At 26.3% G+C, this 23,716-nt stretch overlaps 2 protein-coding genes and 3 non-coding genes across 5 annotated transcripts; 2 read left to right on the top strand and 3 right to left on the bottom strand.

Moving 5' to 3' along the window:
• Positions 1-8,267: 8,267 nt before the first annotated feature.
• Positions 8,268-11,975, top strand: LOC113867761 (cinnamoyl-CoA reductase-like SNL6). The gene is made up of 5 exons (XM_027503214.1): positions 8,268-8,657; positions 9,931-10,088; positions 10,889-11,083; positions 11,254-11,407; positions 11,505-11,975. Exons 1-5 carry the CDS (start codon positions 8,393-8,395, stop codon positions 11,798-11,800), a joined length of 1,068 nt encoding a protein of 355 aa, XP_027359015.1. The 5' UTR covers positions 8,268-8,392; the 3' UTR covers positions 11,801-11,975.
• A 794-nt stretch (positions 11,976-12,769) lies between these two features.
• LOC113868277 lies at positions 12,770-12,853 on the bottom strand. The gene has a single exon (XR_003505298.1). It is a non-coding gene; the product is annotated as a small nucleolar RNA SNORD25 (small nucleolar RNA).
• Positions 12,854-13,008: 155 nt separating this feature from the next.
• Positions 13,009-13,092, bottom strand: LOC113868278. The gene has a single exon (XR_003505299.1). It is a non-coding gene; the product is annotated as a small nucleolar RNA SNORD24 (small nucleolar RNA).
• A 72-nt stretch (positions 13,093-13,164) lies between these two features.
• Positions 13,165-13,240, bottom strand: LOC113868257. The gene has a single exon (XR_003505278.1). It is a non-coding gene; the product is annotated as a small nucleolar RNA R12 (small nucleolar RNA).
• Positions 13,241-20,700: 7,460 nt separating this feature from the next.
• On the top strand, positions 20,701-21,114 carry LOC113867579. The gene has a single exon (XM_027502973.1). The coding sequence runs from the start codon at positions 20,701-20,703 to the stop codon at positions 21,112-21,114; it is 414 nt and encodes a 137-aa protein (XP_027358774.1).
• The last annotated feature ends 2,602 nt before the right edge of the window (positions 21,115-23,716 follow it).

Below are 23,716 nucleotides of genomic sequence, written 5' to 3'. Positions count from 1 at the left end.
CAACTATGCTTTGCACGGTATACAAAGCAAATAATGAAGGATTATAGGTGGGGGAAAAAATGCAGTAGCTTCAACGCGTGTCCATTTGTTGGATGGTTTTAATATTGAGCTGAGTAATAGGATTTGCCTCGTTTGAAGTAAGGGTGTGTTTTAGAGGTGAAGAGTGTCTATAATTTGAGATTATCACACCAATTATTAATGTGCGGATAATAAATTATGAATTTGTTAAAATTTTCAACTGCTTATTTTAATTAGCGATTATAAGCATATTCAATTTTTAGTAGTATATCCCTTTAGAAATCAAATCCTGAGTAATGATACTTTTATAAAAATGTTAGTAATCTTAACACGCTGTTTTAATACACTATTATTTATTGAAATTCACATGGGAGTAGCTTATACAAGAGATTGTAAGAGATTCTGCTATTCATTAATTTTAGCTACATATGGTTCCTTCTTTTCTATTAGAAATTAACCAACAAAATTTATTTTAGTCTCTAAATATGTAACTTTTAGTCAACTTAGTCTTTAGTTTTATAAAATTTATACTTTTAACTCGTGGTTTTATAAAAGAGTTTTGTTAAGTCCTTTTCCACTTCATATGATGATTTAGTATATGTTGAAAATATGTTAACAAAAATTGTCAACGTAAATCCAACGAATATGTTATGCATCTGAATATGAAACAAAACACACCGTTACTCTAAAATCAACAACAATTTAGAGTCATCCATCACTTGCTTTATTACTGTATTGAATCGTAATAGGGAAACTTCATGATCGCAGCGAGAGAGTGCGATGGTCAAATGTGTATAATAAATGTGTTTGAACGTTGAGAAGTCAGAGTTGGGTGGCCTCAAATGACAGCTTGTTTTGTCTCCTTTTGGTGCGAAGCTTTTGTTTTTATTTTCACTTTTCAGGGCCACGCCCTCTACTCTGCATTTTGCGTAGATTACTCCAATGTGAATTACATTAATCTTTTTTTGACCATTGAAGGAGCTGCATCAACCAAAAATAACGTCACGATTTGAACATTTTTTCTGAGAAAAAACGAAAAAAACAAAACTACACATGCATGAGAGTTTAGATCTCCCCAAAGACCCATAAGCAAATGCTAATCGCCAACCTTTTCCCATGGTAGAATAAGTTAAAGAACAAAAAAAAATATTGATAATTTTAGTCTTAAAAATTGATTTAATTCCTAAAATTATGAAAATCTAAAATCATTAGAAATTATTCATTTAAATCCTTAAAATTATAAACACCCATCAACTTAGATCTTAAATCTATGAAAAAGAATTTTCAGTCTCTAAATTATTCATGTCATGGGTTAAATATCAATGCGATGTCTATATAGTTACACATATCATGAAATAATGTAATATTATGTCAATTTAAGATAATATTGTAATTTTTCCTGAGTTTTATGTCAAAATGTTAAAATTAAGTTTATGTGTAATTCTTCTTCTTTTTTTAATCAAATTTAAGCTAAAGTGATTATCATTTATTATTTCAAAAGTTAAAAATTATTTTTATTTCTAAGAACTAAATTGATGGGTGCTAATAATTTTAGGAATTATAATATATTTTTAATAATTTTAGGGACTATCTTTTTAATAATTTTGAGGACTATTTGCTTATAATTTCAAACAAGTATATTAAAAAGTATTTATAATTTTAGAGAGTAAAATAATGTATCAGTTGAAAAAGAAAACGCTAAAGAACAGATATATTTACAGAATTGGTCAACGAGCTTAAGTCCGGGTGCAATCATAACTATAAAATATTTAAAAAAATTACTAGTATAATAATCTTATTTAACTTGAGTGCAAGATAACTGGTTAAAAAAAAAAAAAGATAATATATTAAAAGAGATAATAAATTTGAATATTTTACATCTTTATTCATTTCATTCCCACGTGGTTGCTTGGAAGGATTTGGTTTAATTCTTTTCAGCACAATTATAGAAATATTCTTTAAAAAAATTAGTCTCTTTGAATGAAAAAATTATATATTAAAAACTTTATTAAAAAAAATTCAGCGTTTATATATATTTGATTTTCCAGGTGAATGTGATAAACAAAACTCAATTTCCAAGAAAGTTCAATGGCTAAAATCATTTGATGCATGAATCACGAGACAATTTCAATTGGATGCTGTAATAGAAATGAGAAAAATGAGATTCTATCCTTTTTTCTCTTGTTTCATTACAAGACAGAAATAGATTAGTCCATCTAATTTATGGTTTAATCTTTTTAAAGTTAGTCGATTTAATCTATTTAATTAATAGATTTAATTTAAGTTTTTTTAAAAGTTTAATTAATTAAATATATTAAATTTAAATTTAAAAAAAATATTAAACCTATTAAAATAACTTATTTAAAATTTATAATAGTATATTAAATAATTTTATAAAAAATTATAATATAATAATATGTTAAATCAATTAAATTTTAAAATACTAAAAATATTGTAATCCTTTTTGTTAAAATTAAAGAATATCTCTATTACATACTTTCCAAAAGAGAGCCTTACCTAGTAAAATTTTTAGTATATTTTAGATTTTTGTGTGTTGTATTTGTGAATTTTAGAATTAAAACTTATTTATTTTATTATATTTATTAATTTAATATGTACGATTTTATGTTACTATATTTTTTTAATAATTTATAAATTAATGTTTATTTTATTGTATTCTTTGTATATATAGTAATTTATTTATTTAAATTAAATATGTGATTTGAAAATAATAAATATAAATATGTAATTTTAGTATGCATATTTAAGGTGTTGAATTATTTTTTTAATAGTTTATTTAGATATAAGTCTTGTAACTTTTAAAATACATAATATTTAAATAGTTTAATAATATATTTATAAAAAAGTTTAATGATCTAATATAAAAAAGCTAATAATCCAACTCAAACTTTTAAAAAAATCAGATAAAACTTAATAAAAAGCTTATAATAGATAATAGATCAAAACTTAAACTTTAAAATTATTAGTCTATTTTTATTCTTATAGCTATTTACCTTCTTAAATTTATAGAGAATTTTATATAAAAAATTATTAACTATTAAAATAATCTTTACTAATATAATTTTATCTTAAAAATAAATTAATAATATAAATTTTAAATATTTATACTAATAATAATTCGTGACACTAATATTTAATGTATATATTGAGAGCATATTTTAACAATTTATTAATAAAATTATATTTTGATACAATATATTGTATTATAAGTATAATTTTACAATATTTATGCTTTAATTTAATTTATATAAAAAAAACACTAACAATGATTAATTTAATATTAATTTGTTGATAAATGGTATACATTTTTTTGGAACAAAGAAAAATGTAAAAACATATATGTTCATATGCAATGATTTTATGATAACGTGCCATTGGAGCGAAACAGTAGCACCAATGCATTAAATAATCTTTCTTCTCTCTATATATATGAAATTTTTAATAATTTTTTTATAAGTATTAGTAATTTAGTATATTATATGTAAATAAGTATTAAAATAATATTTTATTATCTAACAGCTAAACTAATAAAATTTGCTTTTCTTAAAAAATATTAAAAATTATAAAATTTAACACCTAATACAATTAATTGTGTGCATAAAAGACAGAAATATAAAATTGAATAATACAGCAAAGAAAACCTGAGATGTAACACAATGAAAATAATAAGTTATCAAAAGCCAAAAAGTATAACAAATAATAATAATAATTTTGGCACTTTATAGTAAAATAGTGACCTACAAGAAGACAAGAAATAAAAAAGTCCCATCTTCAGTGTTATCCAATGTTTGCATTAGCTAATAATATATAATATCATAGAAAGATATTAATTTTTTTCAGGCATTATTCTTAGTCTACTATAGAATTTTCCTTATAGATATCATCATCATAACAATTTTTCTACCTTTGAATTCGTTGAATTTATTTCCAGTTATCAAATCATATATTATACAATTATTATTTTTTAACATTACATAACATTTTTTTGTCATTATCTCATAAATCAACTGTTTCTAGCCCTAATGAATACAATTCTTTGATTAAATAATTAACAACTTTGAATATATAATATACAATTTGTATGATAAAATTTATTGAAAATAATGAAAAAATGTAAATAATATTGAATATTATATATCTTTTATTAAAAATTTATTAATTTTAATATTTTTAAATATCTCAACAGTCACATAAAAAATTTGAATAATGAATTAACATGGTTTTGGTGCTAAAGCATTATAATTAGTGTGTGAGAATTGATATGGAGAAAGCTTCCCCAAAACCCATGGTTTCCAAAAGTCGTTTCCAGGAATTGATGGTTTATTAGATATGTTATATTATTCATATATCGTTTTTTTAATTTAGAATATAAAATAATTATACTTGAATCGAGTAAAATTATTATAAATAATTTTTTAATAAAATATTTAACATATTGTAAGTTGAATTTGTAAAATAATTTTTATCAATTAATTTTCATATTCAATGATATATTATTTATTATTAAAGTATTACAAAAATTAATTGTAGAAATACAATATTTCTAACCAATTAAAAGTGGATAGAAGTGACAGTAGAAAATAGATGCTTTCACATTTTCCACGCGTCGCTTTCAAAGGGTTGAGTCTTCCACCATTTTTAATCACAGTAAAAATGGATGAACCAATCATGTAAAGTGGTCGTTAATGATAATTTAATAAATGCAAAATAAAAGTTGCTAATTGCATGCTCAAATAAAACATGCTTTGCCACCAAACCATCACATACTCGTTCAACCATTATTATATTTATAATATTGATAGTTGAATTTGAATTTAGTCAATGACACATGGTCATATATTTATATATTTATTATTTTTATGTTAATTTTTTTTACCAAATTTAATAATTTATATTTAAATATTTTATTAAGATATAATTTGTATTTTTTTATAAATTACTGTTTTTAATCATTCTAATTTATTTCAGTCCAATTAACATAGAGACTATCTTCTAATAAGAATATATTGAAACGTGTTTCAACTTTATTGCTTTGTTAAAAAATATTAAGATATTCTAATAATTAAAATATAAATAATAAATCTAAATATGTATATAGGTGCCAAATTATTATTTAAATTGATATATAAGCTTGTTACATTCATACTAATTTTTTTAAAATATAACGTTAAATTAATAGATTGATTCTAATTTTTAATTTAATTAAGGTTTAGTTATCTTTTTTTTTTAATTTCTCAAAGCGCTTTAAATGTTTTTTTTTCAAAAAAATTATATTTATTAAAATTTATTGTTTATTTTTTAACTCTAATAAAAATATAATATATTTTGACTAAATTTTTTGTTTTTTCTAATTTGCTCTTATCCTTCATTTACTTTTCTGTGACTTGTTTTTTCAATTGAACTATAACTTATTATATACTTTGATGAATTTTATGAATAAACCTCAAAGTTATGGAAGAAGATGAAAATTGAGCATGATGTACATATATCATACACTTTTTTTTTTTTTTTATCTTGCCCATTTTATATAAAATGTTATAATTGACATTTCTTAAAAAACAATTACTCCAAACTAGTGCTTTGATGATGAACGTTAAAAATATATTTTCTAACACACTTTTAGTCATTAAATAAAATTTATTAAAAATTTAAAAGAGTATGTGAGTTTTTCTTTTTTCATTTCTAATTTCACAATCCTAATTTAATGATTATCTTTTATCTTTTTATAATTTTAATTAATAATTAAAAATAATGATTTAGCAATACTTTGTCTGTTTTTAAAAATAGTGTTTTAGCTTTTTCTATGTTCTCTTTTTATTCATTTAATTCATAAACAAGTTTCAAAATAAATATAATAGAAATTTTCATAACACTTTTATTAAATATAAGACAGTTAAATGTACTTTTAGGTTCTTATACTTACACTTTAAAATAACATATTGCTAATATACAAGAGATGCAATTGCTATGCTAACCAAAACAGGAATAAGGGATCAATTAAAGGTTTTGTTTGATCACACTCACAACTCACATAAATTTAATGTGCAATATTTTAAAAATATATATTAGATTAAATAGTTAAATTATTAATTTAAATATTACTAAATGAACATATTCATTATACAAAGAATATACATCTATTTTGTTAACATAAATTTTATACTAAATAAAAATTATTAAATATAAAAAATTGTTTAATTTTAATAAAAAAATATTAATAACTATTTTTAATAATAAAAACTTATTTAATCTACGTAACTGGAGTCTTCCAAATGTGTCAGAAAGAGCAGCAACGCCCATTCGTTAAGCCGGTAGCTCTGTACTCTCCACGTGATTCCCATCTCGCTCTCACCTAACAGCATCACAAAGAAAGAGACATATATCATTTTTTTTTTATTTTATTTAAGTAGAATAATTATAAATCATAGTTTTTTTTTAAAAAAATATTTAATATAGTTTCATATTTAAGATTTGAATTCAATCTTTTTAATTATTTAATACTTTTTTTTTACTTTTAAGATACTTAATTAATATATATATATTTATTATTTAATTTTTAAATTAATAAAAAAATTGTAGAAAGATATAAAGTGATAACATATAAGCAAGAAGTTGACCCAAGGCGGGTGTGATGTCGATGTTAATGTAAATGTTGCGAGTTAAATGCTTTTATGGTCTATTTATGTATTTTCAATTTCAAACGTTTATATAAAGAGTTAATTAAATACAGTTCAAAACTCAAAATGCATTAAAAACAATAGTTAAAAATATATCAATTAATTATATTTTGTAAATACTTGTTTTAATAAGTACTCTTTAATTTTAATATAATAAAGAATAATTAAGTTTCTTTTCCCTTTGCTAATCTATATGGTGAGCAAGAAAATAAGTATAGTTAATATTTCATTCTCTAAATTTTTAAAATACAAGTAATCGTAATTTTTTTCACGCTAAAACCAATTGTACTTTATTAATTATATAAAATTCACTTTTGAAATATCATACTTAAATATAGGTTTTTAAATTAACTTGACTTGAAACTAATTTTATTAATATAATAAACAAATCTAATAAATAAAAAATAATATTCTACATATCATAGATGAACTAATTTTATCAACTCACTTGCTTTCTTGGGTTGGTGTTGGCTGTAATAAAAGAGAAGGAATATGCTTATTAATTATTTGGGTAAGTACAGTGTAGTTTTTGTGGTTGCATAGAAATAGAATTATATTTTTCAATGGTATTTTGGATGAGAGGGAAGTCCTAGATTCTATTATTCTGAGATCCTGAAAATGGTTATCACTTGTTAGTAAGGGAGAAGCTATTATATTAGCTGATTGGTATTTGAACCCACGAAATTGCATTTGTCTTAATTTTGTATAAGTATATTTTTACTTTTTATTTCTCTGAGTAAATAATTTTTTATGTATATGGGTTTTGAGTTCCCCTTGAACTCTTTTTAATAAGATTTGTTTTGCCTATAAAAAAAAGATAAACGTATAAATACAGTAATATTATATAATAAGAGAAGAGATTTGAAGCAGAAACTGAGTGGGGAATCTTTGTATGAGTCCACGAAAGTAGAAAACAGGCTGAACAAACAAAACGGAAAAAAGTGATCACATTCAACTCTTACAAAAGTTATTTTTCTTACAAACATATAATGTGTGTTTAGCAGTGTACAATATTCATGAATAAATCTAACTTTCTATTATACTTACACCATACATGAAAAATCTAATAAACTATGGATTATAAAAAAGCCATTCAATGCTAATATGTTCAATTATAAATCAAATGTTCAACACAAACGGTTTTATCATTTAATTTAGTACTTTATGTATATAATGATTAAAAAGATGTCTGGTAGATGCAGTAATTAGATCTATTGCTCAATTTGTGCTGCCATCTCATTAATGGTAGGAAAACAATTGGGAGCCTCTAAGAAGTGGAAAGGAGGGTGCATATTGGGACCAAAATGAAGCCTGTTTATAAATAAAAACAGTTATTTAACATCCATAAAAAAGTGTGAAATGGGTATTAATAAAAAAAGAAAAAAAGAGAAGGAGATAATTAAAAATATATGCAAAAAATAATGTAAAAACATTATATAGTTAATTTATAAATATATGATAAGAATAATAAACCCGCCAAGCTGGACTTTGACGGTAAAGTATCAGAAATGGCACTCACTTGACCCTTTGGACTGAATCATCTATAAATTGCTAACTCCATTTCTTCAACACCAACCATAAACCCTTCTTCTTCATCTTATTTTTCATATCATATATTATACACTTTATATTATATATCACCATACACACTTGTTTTTGCTCTTAATAATAACATAATGGGTGTTATGCGCACATGGGAGAGCAAGAGGGCGGAGCTGGAGGCCTTTCGCCGGAACCTGGTGGCTGCCGCCGCTGTTCACCGGCGGAAAGGCGACGAAGGTCGAAGAAAAAACACCCCTGTTAGTTCTTATGATGATGATGATGATGATGATGTGAACATTATGGTGTGTGTGACAAGTGGTGTTTCCTATTTTGGGCTTGCTTTGGTCAACCATCTTTTGCTATTAGGTTTCTCTGTTCGAATCATCGTTGACAATCCAGGTAAATCCATTCTCCTATCTAACAAATCACTTCTTCCCACTTTGATTCATAACTTAATAAATAATATTTTATTATTATAAATTATAGAGTTTAATATTATTGATGTAAAAAATTTGCTTTCCATATGTATTACAACACTTCATGTGGAAATAGACAAGTTACTTTCTTGAATCTAAATTTTTAAACACACATTTATCTTGCTTAGGTGAATTGATAATATGTTAATTCTTCCTTCTCCCATTTTTTAAAACTGTGTATTGTTAGTGGGGTGTTTAGCAAAGTATGATCTTTTTGTTGGATAAGTTCAAGGTGTGATGAAGGAGCTCTAAATAATAATATACAATTTGCTAACAACTTTGATTTTCTTGTTAAAATTAAGGTTGAAAACATAAAATTTTATCTGGGTAGGTATGATAGAAACAGGGGAGGGAAGAAAAATTCATAAAACATGAGCTATAAAATCTCAACATTCCAGAGAAAGCGGTTCTCAGTATATTGTTCAAGGATTAGTTAAAGATTATGAGGAAAAATGTGGGAAAATATTATTTTCTAAGTTGCCTTAATGTAACCTATGAAATCTGTTAGATGAAAAAGCTTGGTTTATAAAACGTCAACGGAATAATCTGCGTCAGCGATGTGAGAGTACTGTGTATTGGTTAAACTAGCTGTATGCTTTCTTTAAAATATATTTTTTAGTATTAGTTAATTTTATGTGATTTTTATTAGATAAAAAAATCTATATTTATTTATAAAATTACATAATAGAAAAATGTAATTATCATTTTTTTTGAAACTGTGCAAGTTTCGGTGCATTTTGTTTGTTTCCTAACCCGACAAACTCTCTGCGATTGAAAATTATGAACACTTGGCAATTTGATGTCCATGTTTACTGAGCAAAATATCCATCAAATTAAATAGTAATTAATTTGGTGGGTCATTACTAAAGAATTAGTATGCTAGTGTACGATTTTGAATAAGGAATCGGTCATATATGACAAAGAGCCGGCTTATATAATATTGAACTTCTTGTAGTTTATATGATCTTGGTTTATTTTAATGTCCACAATCAAGAACATAAAAAGAATGATTAATGTAAATAAGTTATAGATTTATATAAAACATTATCATGGGTAAACCAACACCAAGAGTACCTTAAACGGAACAAACGAATACGATGAATGAATTAATATAAAAAAATGTTTGATTATGATGAGGTCGTAATTATGGAATAGTGGGTGGGTTATTATCATTAATGGTGAAAGAGATGGTGCAGAGGACATGGAGAAGGTGAAGGGTATAAGAAAAGGAAAAATGGAAGTAATAATGGCAAAGCTAACCGATGTTGATGGATTGGAGAAAGCATTTGAGGGATGTCGTGGCGTCTTTCATACCTCTGCATTTACCGATCCTGCTGGTCTCTCTGGATACACAGTATGTATATACATCTTATGTTATCACTCAAGTTCATTCATTTTTCAATAAATATTTCTTCGAGTATAGTATTAAACAGTAAATTGTTTATCACATTAACAATTTTATTCAATTCACTTATCTCATTCACTAAATCGATCCTATATCTTGTGAGTACCCTTAATTAATGACACTTCATGTATCTTTGAGTGGCTAGCAATATTGATATCGTGTTGCACGACAAGCCATAGCTCTACAGAGGTGGCAAAATCATCATTAACTGTAGCTACATGATTACTTGTTTGATTAGCCCCCAATTCATTAAGTATTTGTACGAGTTATGGTTATTTGATTTATGGTGAATTGATGGTTCCACTGCAAACTGACAAGTAACTAATATATAATTAAGCGGCTTAATTACTTGCTGGTGAAGTTCACTTTTGGAACAGAACTTGTCATTCTTATAATAGTATGCTGAAAACGATACTACAATTATTATTCGTTCCTTGCCCTACAACCTTGACTAACAGATACCATATGGTAAAAAAAAGTATATTAAGCACAATGTGATTAAAGCTACACGTGATTTAACTATTGAATCATGCCATGATTTATACAAAGGGTATAGTTAATATCTGCATGATTTATTATGAGTGAAAACAGATTAAACCTACGATTGGTAGTATTAAATAAATGCAAATTTATGATCGTTTAAATATAAATTAAACATGCTCTTAATTGTTGTGATAATGGCATCATAAATATTTAAAAGAGAAAGTTTCTGTATAATGTCTAAGCAAAATTTTCTGTGTGATATCTAGAAATCCATGGCAGAGATTGAAGTGAAGGTGGCTGAGAATGTTATGGAAGCATGTGGAAGAACATCTTCAATAAAAAGATGTGTGTTCACATCATCACTGTCAGCTTGTGTGTGGCAAGACAATGCACACCCAGACCTTACCCCTGTTATCAATCATGCCTCATGGAGCACTGAATCACTCTGCATAGACAAGAAGGTAAATTTCCACAACATTGCACTTGATTTATTTAAGAAAAAGGAAATGTAAATTAATAATCTGCGGTTAGAATTATGCAAGTTTAGTCAAGCTTTAGGTGTATTTTTTAATCTTAACATTTAATTTGCTCCTAACTGGAAGGGTTATTCTAATATTTAAATATATGGCAGCTCTGGTATGCATTGGGCAAGATGAGGGCAGAGAAAGTTGCTTGGAGAATAGCTAATGAAAGGGGTTTGAAGCTAACTACAATTTGTCCAGCTCTAATTACAGGTCCTGAATTTTGTCATAGGAATTCAACAGCTACTATTGCTTATCTCAAAGGTAATACCAATTACCAAAATCATTGGTCCAATTTCTTGTACCATTTGATTTTAATATGATAAAATATAATCTAAAAATTTTACAAATGCAAATTCAGGAGCCCAAGAAATGTATTCTCATGGTTTGCTAGCAACGGTGGAAGTAACAACATTGGCTGAAGCTCATGCACGCGTATTCAAGGCAATGAATAGCAATGCTTCCGGTAGATACATTTGCTTTGATCATGTAATTGATACCTATAATGAAGCAGAGAAGCTTGCCAAGGATATCGGGATGCCTAAGGACAAGATATGTGGGGATGCATCAAACAATTCTATACATAGGTTTCAATTATCTAACGAGAAATTATGCACACTCATGTCAAGATCACTTAGGTGTTACAGTGAATATTAGATGAAATTTCATGTCATAGTTATGTTAAAATATTGGTTTATTTATGGCGTGCCTTAGCTCAGGAGACTAGAAAAGAAAGTAGATGAGGCACATTTTTCCTTTTGTTCAGTAATGTTTGTATTTATTTATGATTTAATTATAATATATAGTTTTATTTAATTCTATGTCAAACTACGCAAATTATCTAATTAATTACTTAGCATGTTGACCGTTGCAACAAGTTACTAAAATCAGCTCATTTTGTCAGCATTGAGGTAAATTTGAAGAAAATGTCAACCTTAAAACACTGCATGTTAGCTGTCAAAGATTACAATAATTAAATTGCTATGTTCAACTGAAAAATCTGCACAACTTTCAGAAAGGTTAGTAAATACTTTGTTTTCTAAACAAGGTGACGTTGGTAGGTACTATATTGAATATGGAAAGAAGTAATGCCGTAGGAAGATCAAAATTAGGTGAACAAAATGAACTCGCCTTTCAAAGGGGGGGAGGTATGTCCTACTTCATATCTAAGTTAATTTCAACACACTTGGAAAAATCTCACTCAAACAAATTCAACATGTCCACCACTAATGGTGATGACTCCACCAGTTTCTATTCAAATCCTTTGGTTTCATCAATTTCTTAGGCCAAGGGAATGGTTTTGATTATTGGAAATTGGATTATAAATAAGTCAGGCTAATAGATTAGGGGTGTATTTACATAAATATTTTATTATGAATGGCAATTTAAGAACTTGTTTTACAAGTTTTCATCATATTGACTTATGATACATGTTTGATTGTAAAAATTATTAAAACAAGTTTTAAAAATTTTATTTTAATAAAAGAAACTAAAAAACTAATTAAAATAATTTAATAAACTTATATATCAAGTCATAAACTATTTTCAGAGGCTTTTTCAAATACATCTTCAAGACTTAAAAGATATTCATCTAAAAAAAGAATCACAATAGAGGGAGTAATTCAATATAACTCAGTCCCTTAGATGTTCATTAATGATTGCGATCATTCCCGCAAATCATTACAGGTCTGTAGGCTCATCACAGAGATACTCCCAAACAATAATTGAAATGAAAAACCAAACCCCCCAAAAATTAGAGTGCAGATTTCATCTTTTACTTATTTATCCAAAGTTTTAATGCAGACTCATCACTACGTAGAATCAGCACGAAGCATATAGAAGGTGAACAAGCACCATAAATTGAAGGCCTCAGAGATCTTGGCGGATAAAAATCATCAAATGGGATCTCACCATCAAGAGTAGCAAATAATTTTCATGCGTCACAGGCCCACCGTCAAATGTAGAAAAATAATAATAACAAGAGAAAAATTACTTAAAAGAAAACATGGATTTGAATATGATGTTGTCAGAAGTAGCTGGTGTGATCTCATGTAAAAAATCAATGGGAATCCGTCTGATTTTTATCATCACTCAACATCATATCAAAACCAAAATCCACAGAAAAATCTAAAACGCATAACCACACTATATAAATAAATAAAAAAGGGGACTTGGAATTGTGGAAGAGTGTTATATGCGCTAAAAGAACAGTGTTGTTTGCAAAGACACATCTTGTCACACAAAACAGGAGCTGTCAGAATATAGAAGCCCTCTTGGTATTGGCCATTGTTCAGATCAATATTTTCACATATCTCACTTTTGTGTTTCTAAGAATCTGAGGAGTTTAAGAGCAGAGTGGCTTTCGGCTACTCAAAGAACTGCTGGGATTAGGGTTCGGCAGAAAGTGAAGAATTTATAATGAATATTGGGCTTTGTTTCTTTCCTTATGTGTATGACATGTTGTATGGGCTTTTGCTCTTCTCAACATCGTCAGGCCCATTTTGCTAATGTTTAGATAGAAATTTGCTACGTTGACAAAAACAAAAAGATAGAAAATTGTTATTGTTGGCAAAAAATAAAGTTTTTATTTAATTTGTATTGTAATTTTGAATACTTAATTTTTTTAAAAAAGAAAAATTAATCATATTAAGATTTTTTTTTGTTAATTAGACTAATTTTAAATTTTTCAGTGACTTGTGCTCTTTTGTATATTTTTATTACTAGTAAAATGCTTTTTTAAAATTTTGTAAATTTTAATAAATACTAATGCAATGCACGGAATATTTCATAAAGACGTTGCATAAAATGAGCATTATTTATTCAGTAAGTATACGTACTTAATGAGAGAAAAATAACATAAAAAGAAAAACTAAAAAAAAAAACTAAAAGAGATAAAAATAACATACGAGTGTTACCAACATATTTTTGGTTATCGATTAAAATATATTAAAAAAAATCTAAAATAGTTTTTTTTATTTTAATAAATTTTAATTAATAATTAAAAGTGTATTAGAGGATAAGTTGCTATGTTATTGACCATATGCATAAATATCATTAATTTCCTAAAAGGATTGTAATACTATAAAGGGATTGCTTTAAGCAAGAAAAGGCTTTGCACCCTCAACTTTGAAACTGCCCAAAATCTCTCTTTTGAATATAAAAATAAAAGCAAATCCCTAACCCTAATCGTTTGCAGTTTCCTTTGCTTCATTATTGTCTAAAATGAAATAAAAACTGTTTGGTGTGTTTGCCAAACATAGGAAAGTGCATGAGAATATGGTATTAGTGCATCACAGATACCTTACTTTGAGTCCCTTTTGCAAAACCTTTTAAAGAAGTGAAGTGAAGTGAAACAAAATTAAGGCAAAGTGGGTGCACGTGCACTCTGCCTCTCACGTGCCTGAATTTTGCTCAGGTCAGGTGTAAGAAAATCAAACATATGATATGATCAGACTCAGTGGAAAAAGTGCTATGAAAAACAGCAACACTTCCCCATATTCCCTCATTGGGACTCTTCATCACACTTCTCTCTCTCTCTCTCTCTCTCTCTCTCTAGACAGTTTTTCTACACAAAGTTTATAAATATTGTTCTCCTTTGAGTTTTGATGATTATAATTAAATGGGTTGGTCTTTAATTAAATAAAGTATTACAAACTACGATAAAATAAATTATAAAGCAAGCAGAGAGGCAGAGAGAGAGAGAAGGAGATTCCTCTCTAGATACATAAACTTGGGGTGTTTCTATCAAATGGGTGTTTCTTATATTTCAAATCAAGTTTGTGTTTGCATTGCCACTAATAGATTGATCTTATCACAACCAATTCTGGAGTTTAACTTGGAATTCCTTCAAGAGGCTACATTCATTCTGATTCTCAAGTGCCACCTTTGCATTGAGGTAACCAACTTAAGCTTTTCTTTTTGTTAATTTATGTTGCAATTTTGAGTTTAATTTCACTGGCCTTGAGCTTCATATTATGAACATAAATGCATGCAACCATTGTTTATGATATTTTCAGTCGAAATATGTCTGAAATTTGAAAGTGGATTTTCCATCATGGGTATATATGGCTTTCCATCAACCCCTATTTGCATGTTGGATCACCATTCCTCCCTCTGCTGCATTAGATGTGTGTTACTGTTCTCTACATGCACCAATCTTAACAATGATTAAGATGCCAAAGGGGTTTCTGTTTCTGATTGATTTAGGTTTGGAGGAGGAGTCTGTTGGCAAAATGTCTTTTAGTAAATTACAATAGTAGCATTATCTGTTGTGTAGTGTGTGAGTATATATATATATAGATATATATATATATATATATATATATATGTATGTATATATATATTATAAAGTTTAAAATGCCATACAAAAATTAATTATTTGTCATTTTATTTAAATATCTCCAGAAAACATACTACTTATACATTCTTTTTCCGTCAACTCTACACATATAAACTGGTAAATTTGATTATTTGGTTTTGGTGACTAAACTTCTTGTGTCAACACACCCATTGTTGAAATTTCCACAAAGGACTTCAAAGAGAATATGCTTTTAAAATGATCAGAAATATAAGATATATGAAATATGGAAATCCTACTAAGTATAAGGAAAGTGTCGGCATAAGTAGCTAGCGATGATCTTTATTCTTAAAAATTTAGAACAGTTAAAATAATAAAAGAATTTGAAGAATTAATGTCACCTTAAACCGTATTCATATGAATTAAAAAATAGCTTATCTTTAAGATCATTTGAGTAAGTGTAAACAGGACGTCTTTTTCTCTCCATAGTAAAGCTACTCAGACATCCCCCAGTAAAAATAAAAGTTCAAGTTAAGAATTATTTATTTCATAAACTGGAGAGTTAACATATTTTGTAAAAGAATGTATCATGTTGTGCTACTGATATATTATTCTTTCTTAAAAAATCATTAGCAAGCATATAATCACCCCCACCTTTGGCCAGATATGTTTAATTACCTAAATCTGGAGTATACTGTAGTATCACTAACTTATAGTCAATACATAATTAAGATCATTAGAATTAACCATAGCTAGATAGCAGCACTAGTAGATCTGTTTTCTCTTTCTCCCTGGCTTTCTTTTTTAAAATTTTAATTTTATTGGCAGATCTCTTGGAGAGTGAACCCAGTACATTAAATTTTAACATGTTTGATATTAGATAAATATTGTCAAAATATTTTTTTTTATAAATTTTTAAAGGGAGTCAGATATAACATTTTCTTTATAATATCAAAATTTGTCTAATTCAAATATTGGGTTTAAGACACTCGCTAATGTCTGAAGTGGGAAAATGATGTATTAAGACATAATCAAAATAATTTTTATCAGACTTGAACAATCTTCTTTGAGCAAGATAATTTTAAAAAATAAGTTAAGCTTAATTTTAAATAAAAACTCCATACATTTTATTGAATTCGAATGGCCGGTATTTGTTTAGTTTTTATAAATTCAAAGAGAAGTTTTGAACAATATTTTGATTATAATTATTTTTATGCAAAAAGAAAAAGTTTGCAAGGATAATGTGAAAGAAACATCATTGGAGAAAAACTCAATCATTATTTTCAAGTACATTAAGGTTATTAGTAGCCTTGCAAGAACACAATTTCTTATATATTTATGATATTGAATTACTAAAATAACATAAACTTATAATCTCATGTAGTCAAAGTGGATCCTATTGGAAGAAGATATATATGATTCACTACTAGAATATTTTATTTACACATGCACAAGTTGATCGAGGGTAGATCCTCACTCAAACCAAGTTAATTACTAACAATTGTTTTATAAGAGGTGCTCATTTGATTGCTTAATTTAATATTTTATTTGAGTATGCTAAAAGAAAACATTTTTATTATGTTTAAATACACATATTTTTACATTTCCTTTTAATAAATTCATGTATTAGATCAATAGTACTCTTTTTTGTTTTAAAGGAATTCACGTGAATGAGCATCTCTGTGCCACCTACAGCGTCTTTGTCTTGTGAGAAAAAATAGTCTTAAATTATCCAATTTTTTTCTTCATTAACTGCATTTTCTTTATTCTTTCCTAACATAATCCTCCTTTTTTTCTTTTTTCTTTTCTCTTTACATGCTTTCTTTTCAAATGCAAAATTTGTACCACAACATACCATGTTTGCAGGGCTTGCTTTGTACCCTTCCAATTCCAATCACAATGTATAAATAGTGAGTGATGTTTCAAGAAGTAGGCAATTGATGTGATTTTACCTTTTCTCTGCCATTTCCATTCACATTAAATTTCAATTTCACATGAATAATTACTTTAATGATGAATGTTAGAAATGTATTTTTAACACAGTTTTAGTTATTAAATAAAATTTATTAAAAAATAAAAAATTATGTGAGTCTTTTTTTTTTCATTTCTAATTTAACAATCTTAATTTAATGATTATCTTTTATATTTTTATAATTTTCAACAAATTTTAATTAATAATTAAAAATATATTAAAAAGAATGACTTATCAATACTTTATCTGTTTTTAAAAATATTTTTTTATCTTTTTCTTTGAAATAACAGTCATTTTACAATTTTAAAGTATAATTACTATTTTAAATTAAATTACTCTTAAGATAATTTTTATCTTAAAATTATTTTCTATCTTTTCTTTTTATTCATTTAATGCATAAACAAGTTTCAAAATAAATATAATAGAAATTTTCATAACACTTTTATTAAATATAAGACGGTTAAATGTATTTTTTAGTTCTTATACTTACACTTTAAAATGACATATTACTAATATTTTTCTTTAATTCTCTCTCTCTCTCAATATATATATATACACACACACATGGATCATCATAGAGAGTAAGGTAATATATAACAGGAGTGTGCACAGTGCATATATAGACAAGAGATGCAATTGCTATGCTAACCAAAACAGGAATAAGGGATCAATTAAACATTTTGTTTGATCACACTCACAACTCACATATCAATTCCAATGTCTGCCTTTTTTCATTTAAGGTAAAAACATGTTACACTCTGTACTGGCTCACCCCACATTGCTTTTACTAACTTAACCTTCTCTCCTACTTACACTTGTTCATTTCATACTGATCATTACTCTTGCTATAACAAGTGCAGTTCTGTAATTTTGTCCTTATAGTTTTCACACTCCAGCCTCTAGAGGTAGATGGTAAGCAGTGTGACATCACTGTCAAAGCAAGAGCAACATATTCAATAATTAAGATATTCTAAATTAGGTGGAAATACCATCAACATTTTTTTATAATATTTGAAAATTTATCTTCTGTTAAGTTGGTTTTTAAAAATGAGTTAGGTTAATTTACCTCCGTGATGTATGATTTAGTTATAAAAAATAATAAGATGATAAAAATATAATATTATAAAAATAAATATTGAATTAAAAATAATTAATTTAATTAAATGCATAAAATAAAACTATGATGACTAAAAAATGTTTATATTAGTATTTTAACATCAAATATAATTTAAAGCAATTTTAAGTCTACATTAATAATTATTTAAAATTGTTTAGTTTTAACTATTTTTATGAAAAATAATAATTTAAAATAAATTTAATTTTAATACTATTTAAATTGACAATAACCTATAATAATTTATTTCAAATAAATAATTAAACGTGTAACTGAAGTGAAAAATCACAAACACATACCAATGTATATACATAAAAAAAGAATATAGTTAATAAATATATTAAAATTAATTAATATAATATTTAATAATTGTTTTGATTACTTATATATCAATTTAATAATAAAGTTAATTATTAATGCATAATTCATTCATAATAACATGTTATACTAACGTGCGGCTTATAATGTCTTTAAATGACTCATGTCAAAAACTTTAAAATTATTCTCTTTATCAATTGATTAAGTATAATATATGTTTTGTTTTAATTTAATTTTTAAAATAATCATTTTTTATATTTTCAAACTTTTTTAAAAAAATATTTGAATATGTATTATCTTAAAAAAATATTTAATAATATTCAAAATGTACTTTTATTAATTCTATCCCGTGGAGTAATGATATGATAACAAAGTTAAGTAAAAGGTAGCAAGTAAGAATAAAATGTTAACTATTTTATTTGGAATCTTTGATGATAAAAATGGTGGGATCCTGATACTATTTGTTGAATGACATAATATATTGAGTTTTGCTGATTAGTATTCTAAGAATACTGGTTAAAAATTTAATGAATAACAAATTTGATTAGAAGTTAATATTTTAAAATAGATTTGTTTAATATATACAACATTGCATGAGATAAAAAGTTGTATATAATAAGTTTTTATTAAAAATTACAGAATTTAATCTAATTCAATGCATTAATAATATTAAATGCTATGTTATTTTATGAAAAATTACTATATATTGTTTTTTATCCTGTACAAATTTGAATAATCAAAATATATTAAAAAAATCATAGAATTGAGTATATTTTTATATTTTTGAATAAGATATTTTTATATTTCTTTCCTTAATAGTTGTTTGTTTTTTTTTTGTGTTGACTTTTCTGATAGATAATTCCAAACTTTAATTAAGGGTAGTGAATGGGAATTAAATGTGAATAGCAATGCCAATAACTCACGTCCAAAAATGGTCAACAGATTCCAAAAGCCAAGTCATAAACAGTGCCCCATTCAAAGGGACAGTGCCACACACCCTAACAAAAACACAAGTACCAAGTCGCTGTATCCTTAAACCAAGAAGAGTACTTAATATCTCACTCTCTGTGGCTGTTGGACTAAATGCAGTAGTAGTGAGTGGCTACCAAAGCCTCAATGTTCCTCTCAGTTACTTTGCCAAAATTTCAATCTCATTCCATGTTACCTTACCACATAGTGCAAAGGCCACAAACCATTTTGTTTTTAACTAGAGAAATGCTAATAATTGTAATTAATTAAATGTTGATCATTGTACATAAAAAATATCATTAATATATTTTTATGTGATTTAAATGCACTTAAATGTACTTTTCAATAAAATCTTTCTTTTTTTACGTGAGAATTAAGAAACTTTGTGCATCTCATTTTTTTATTTAACAAGATTATTTTTACTCTTAATAAATTTTCATTATATCAGTAAACATAATATTGCCAATCTTTTAAGAAATCAAATATTAGAATCACTTTGATTGAAAACCCACTTTAGAATAATTAGAAAATCACAAGTATTAGTGCATTATTACTTTTTTAATGAATTTTTTTATTTTTAACTCCATAATCAGTACTCTTAAGACAATAATTACCACTTTCTAAAAATAAATGGTATTATCACTCTTCTATTTTTGACAAAGATCCAAATGCATGGAGATCTATCTAGCTGAGTATACCTACATAATATATAGATACATAGACTAGTATATGAATAACAAGACAGAGAGAACAAAGATATATAAGGTGAAGGTAAGCAACATTGAAATGGAAGCATGGTTATTAAGTCACTGAAGATGGAGACTTAACATATTAAAGTTACTTGCAGGAACAATACATCAAGAAGAGAATCATCATTCATCAATCAAATGGAAGAGAAGTCACATGGCATGAAGAGAAGGGTCGCCGCCACCGCGGACAGCAGTGGTGGCGATCATATAGAGTGTTCCGGCAAGCATTGTGGGTCATGCACCGGAGGCTTGATTGCTGATTGTGTGGCAATATGTTGCTGCCCTTGTGTGGTGTTACATTGCTTTGCCTTAGCATTTGTGAAGGCACCATTGGTTGTGGGAAGAAGGTGTTTGGGTTTAGGGAACAAGAATAAGAAGATATGCAAGAAGGGGCACGAAGATATCATAGTGGAAAGGAACATGGAAACTGTTTCTAGTTCTGTAGGGGAAATGGAAAGTGTCACTATCAATGCTGGCATTGAAGCTGAGAAGGTTTGGAAGGAGCTTCAACAAATTGGTCATTTGGATTTTGGGAGGGTACATGAAAATTAGATTGGAAATAGTGGTCTTGCTCAATAGGTAAATTTTAATTTTTAGTAGGTTCAAAATTGTTGTTTTGCATATTAGCATTGTCTCAATCTCTGGGGTCTTTGATTCAATTACAAGGTTGATTAGGAATTGAATTCACAAGATGTTTGTGTCTCTTACTTTGACCCGTGACCTTTTGTCAATACTTTGTTTGTCTTGATTTTATAGATGGGATCTTTAGAGCAAAGTGCAATGCAATGCAACATTTTGAAACATTTGTCTTAGGGTCTAATCATGATTATATTTTAGGAGGAGATCCAATAAAAATTGGAGTTAGACTGTCAAGTTTCGTTGGCTCCATGTGCTGGGACAGCCTAGGGGTATTTATTGTTTACCTTTTTTATTCTCTACGTTAGAATATTATATATATTTTTTCTAATTTTATGTGGCTTATCTATAATCAATAAATGAAAATGATTAGTGTATTCTCACGAGATGTACATATCAAGTAAGATATAGAAAAAAGATAAAAAGATTTTATCTGATAAGAAGAAATGGATCTTATTATTTGAATCACTGAAAATTAATTTATTATATAATTATTTTTATACCCACAAAATATGTATTTATAGTGAGGGATTAAAAAAAGAGAAGTGAAAATTGTGATATAAAAAAAAAGACAAAAAAAAGAAGAGATAATAGTACTAAAAAAGTATATGAAATCAAAATTAAGGTACAAAATAGTGTATATGATGTTTTGATATGTTATCAATCAGGGATCAGAGAGGATATTCCCACTTCCTTTTCAATGTTTTTCCCATGCTAATCTTAGAGAGTTAAAGGTTTAGTAATGTTAGAGATAATGGCAACAAATTACAAGAGTGAAATAAGATTAATTTGTTTTCCTTTTCTCTTTCAAAAGTTAATTTTGAAATGAAGAAATGATTCCATCTCCATGGCTGATAAAGCTCATAAAGCAAAGTGTTGCATTATTGGGGGCAACATGGTAAAATAAGTAACATAACAGGGTAAGGTACTACCATTTATATGAAGAGGGACATACTTTGTTTGTCTAGTACTCAAAATGGAAAATAGGGTGTCCCAGATTCTGAGTCAAGGATGCACCTTGTCAAAGTGATGTACAGTAAAGGGCAGAAAAATGTTTGGTCCATCACAAGACAACCCAAAACTCATGTTCTGTTATTGGGCCCATGAAAAATTGTCCTTCAACTTCAATAATGTCATTGTGTGTGAACCCCACATAGTATTAAGCTTTTCACTCAATTCAAATCTCACCATAGTCTTGACCCAAAACCATAAGTTACCATCTCAATTTCTTAAGGAAAGTTCCAAGGATGACCCAAAAAACACAAAAGCATTCCCTAAAGAGTTGTGTTTTTTTTTTAAATGAATGCTCCTTATTGAATCACACAAATATTATTCTTATATTTTTCATTATATAAAAGTAAAATTACACAAATATAAAAACATAATTATTATTTAACATTTATTGAATAATTTGGAGAAATTATAAACATAGAAGATAAAAAATTATAATTTTTTATATCTCTTAAAATATATTAAAATTATGCTAATTATAAACACAAATATAAACTTTTGTTATATCTCTTATTTATCTTTCTAATATTTTTTTATTTTATAAATTAAATATAAAATAAAATATATATTTATTATCTTCAAAATATAAAATATTGAATTGTTTTTCGATAATTAAGAAAATATATGAAAAAAAAAATTATTCTTCAAATGTTACACGCAAAGGTCTTGCCGACTGACTTAATACACTTAGTTAGATTACATCATTACATTTATGAATACGTAAGGGAATACGTTCAATCATAGCTTATAAACATATCAAACTTTTTATTTTTGGGGGTCTAGAAAATGTAATACTGAAAAGTTTATAATTTTTTAAAAGAAATTATTAACATTAAATATTTTTTAAAATAAATTCAATTAAACAAAGAATTTAAAAGAAAAATAAAAAATAATTATTTGCTGCCCTTTAAAGTTGTTAAAATTCATTAAACAACAGTTAAACTTTTATCTCGATTCTTACATATAGTATAAATTAAAAAAAATGAAAATGTTATATTTTTGACATATTTTTCTATATTTTAAAGAAGTAAAAATTTTCTTACCATTTCAAATCTTTTTAGTTTTCGTGTATAATTATTTTCTTATAAAAGCTTAAAATGCTATTCCTTTCAATTAGAATATTTCATTACATATTTGTAATAAAATATTAAACACTTCTTCATAGCATACTTTTCAATTACCACTTTTCCTCTCCTTTCCCTTCTCAGCAGAGAAGTTTATAATTAGCATAATTTTAATATGACATTCGACTCCTTAAATAAGAACATGTGTTAAATGACAAAATATGATTATAGTTGTTATTAATTTGAATTAAACCATGCTAACTTGAACTCATTTTTTAATCAATGGTGGGCACAATTTTATTTATTTATTTGATATATAAAACATTAATTAATACTATAAGTATTTTCAAAATAAAATATAATTTTATTATATATTAATTTTTTTATTAATTTAATGAATTATATATTTATTTTTTATAAATACGACCAGAACTAATGATAAA

This window comes from Abrus precatorius, unplaced genomic scaffold (genome assembly GCF_003935025.1).
Source record: "Abrus precatorius isolate BTA unplaced genomic scaffold, Abrus_2018 Scaffold5, whole genome shotgun sequence".
Classification (NCBI taxonomy): Eukaryota; Viridiplantae; Streptophyta; class Magnoliopsida; order Fabales; family Fabaceae; genus Abrus; species Abrus precatorius.
Note: the sequence above shows the minus strand (reverse complement) of the source record. Positions and strands in the feature narration are given on the sequence as shown.

What these genes read in the sequence shown, in the direction of transcription:
- LOC113867761 (XM_027503214.1), top strand. Translation starts at nt 8,393, where the DNA reads ATGGGTGTTATGCGCACATGGGAGAGCAAGAGGGCGGAGCTGGAGGCC. An exon ending in AATCATCGTTGACAATCCAG is followed by an intron (nt 8,658 to 9,930) that starts GTAAATCCATTC and finishes GAGATGGTGCAG; the next exon opens with AGGACATGGAGAAGGTGAAG. An exon ending in CACTCTGCATAGACAAGAAG is followed by an intron (nt 11,084 to 11,253) that starts GTAAATTTCCAC and finishes AATATATGGCAG; the next exon opens with CTCTGGTATGCATTGGGCAA.
- LOC113867579 (XM_027502973.1), top strand. Translation starts at nt 20,701, where the DNA reads ATGGAAGAGAAGTCACATGGCATGAAGAGAAGGGTCGCCGCCACCGCG.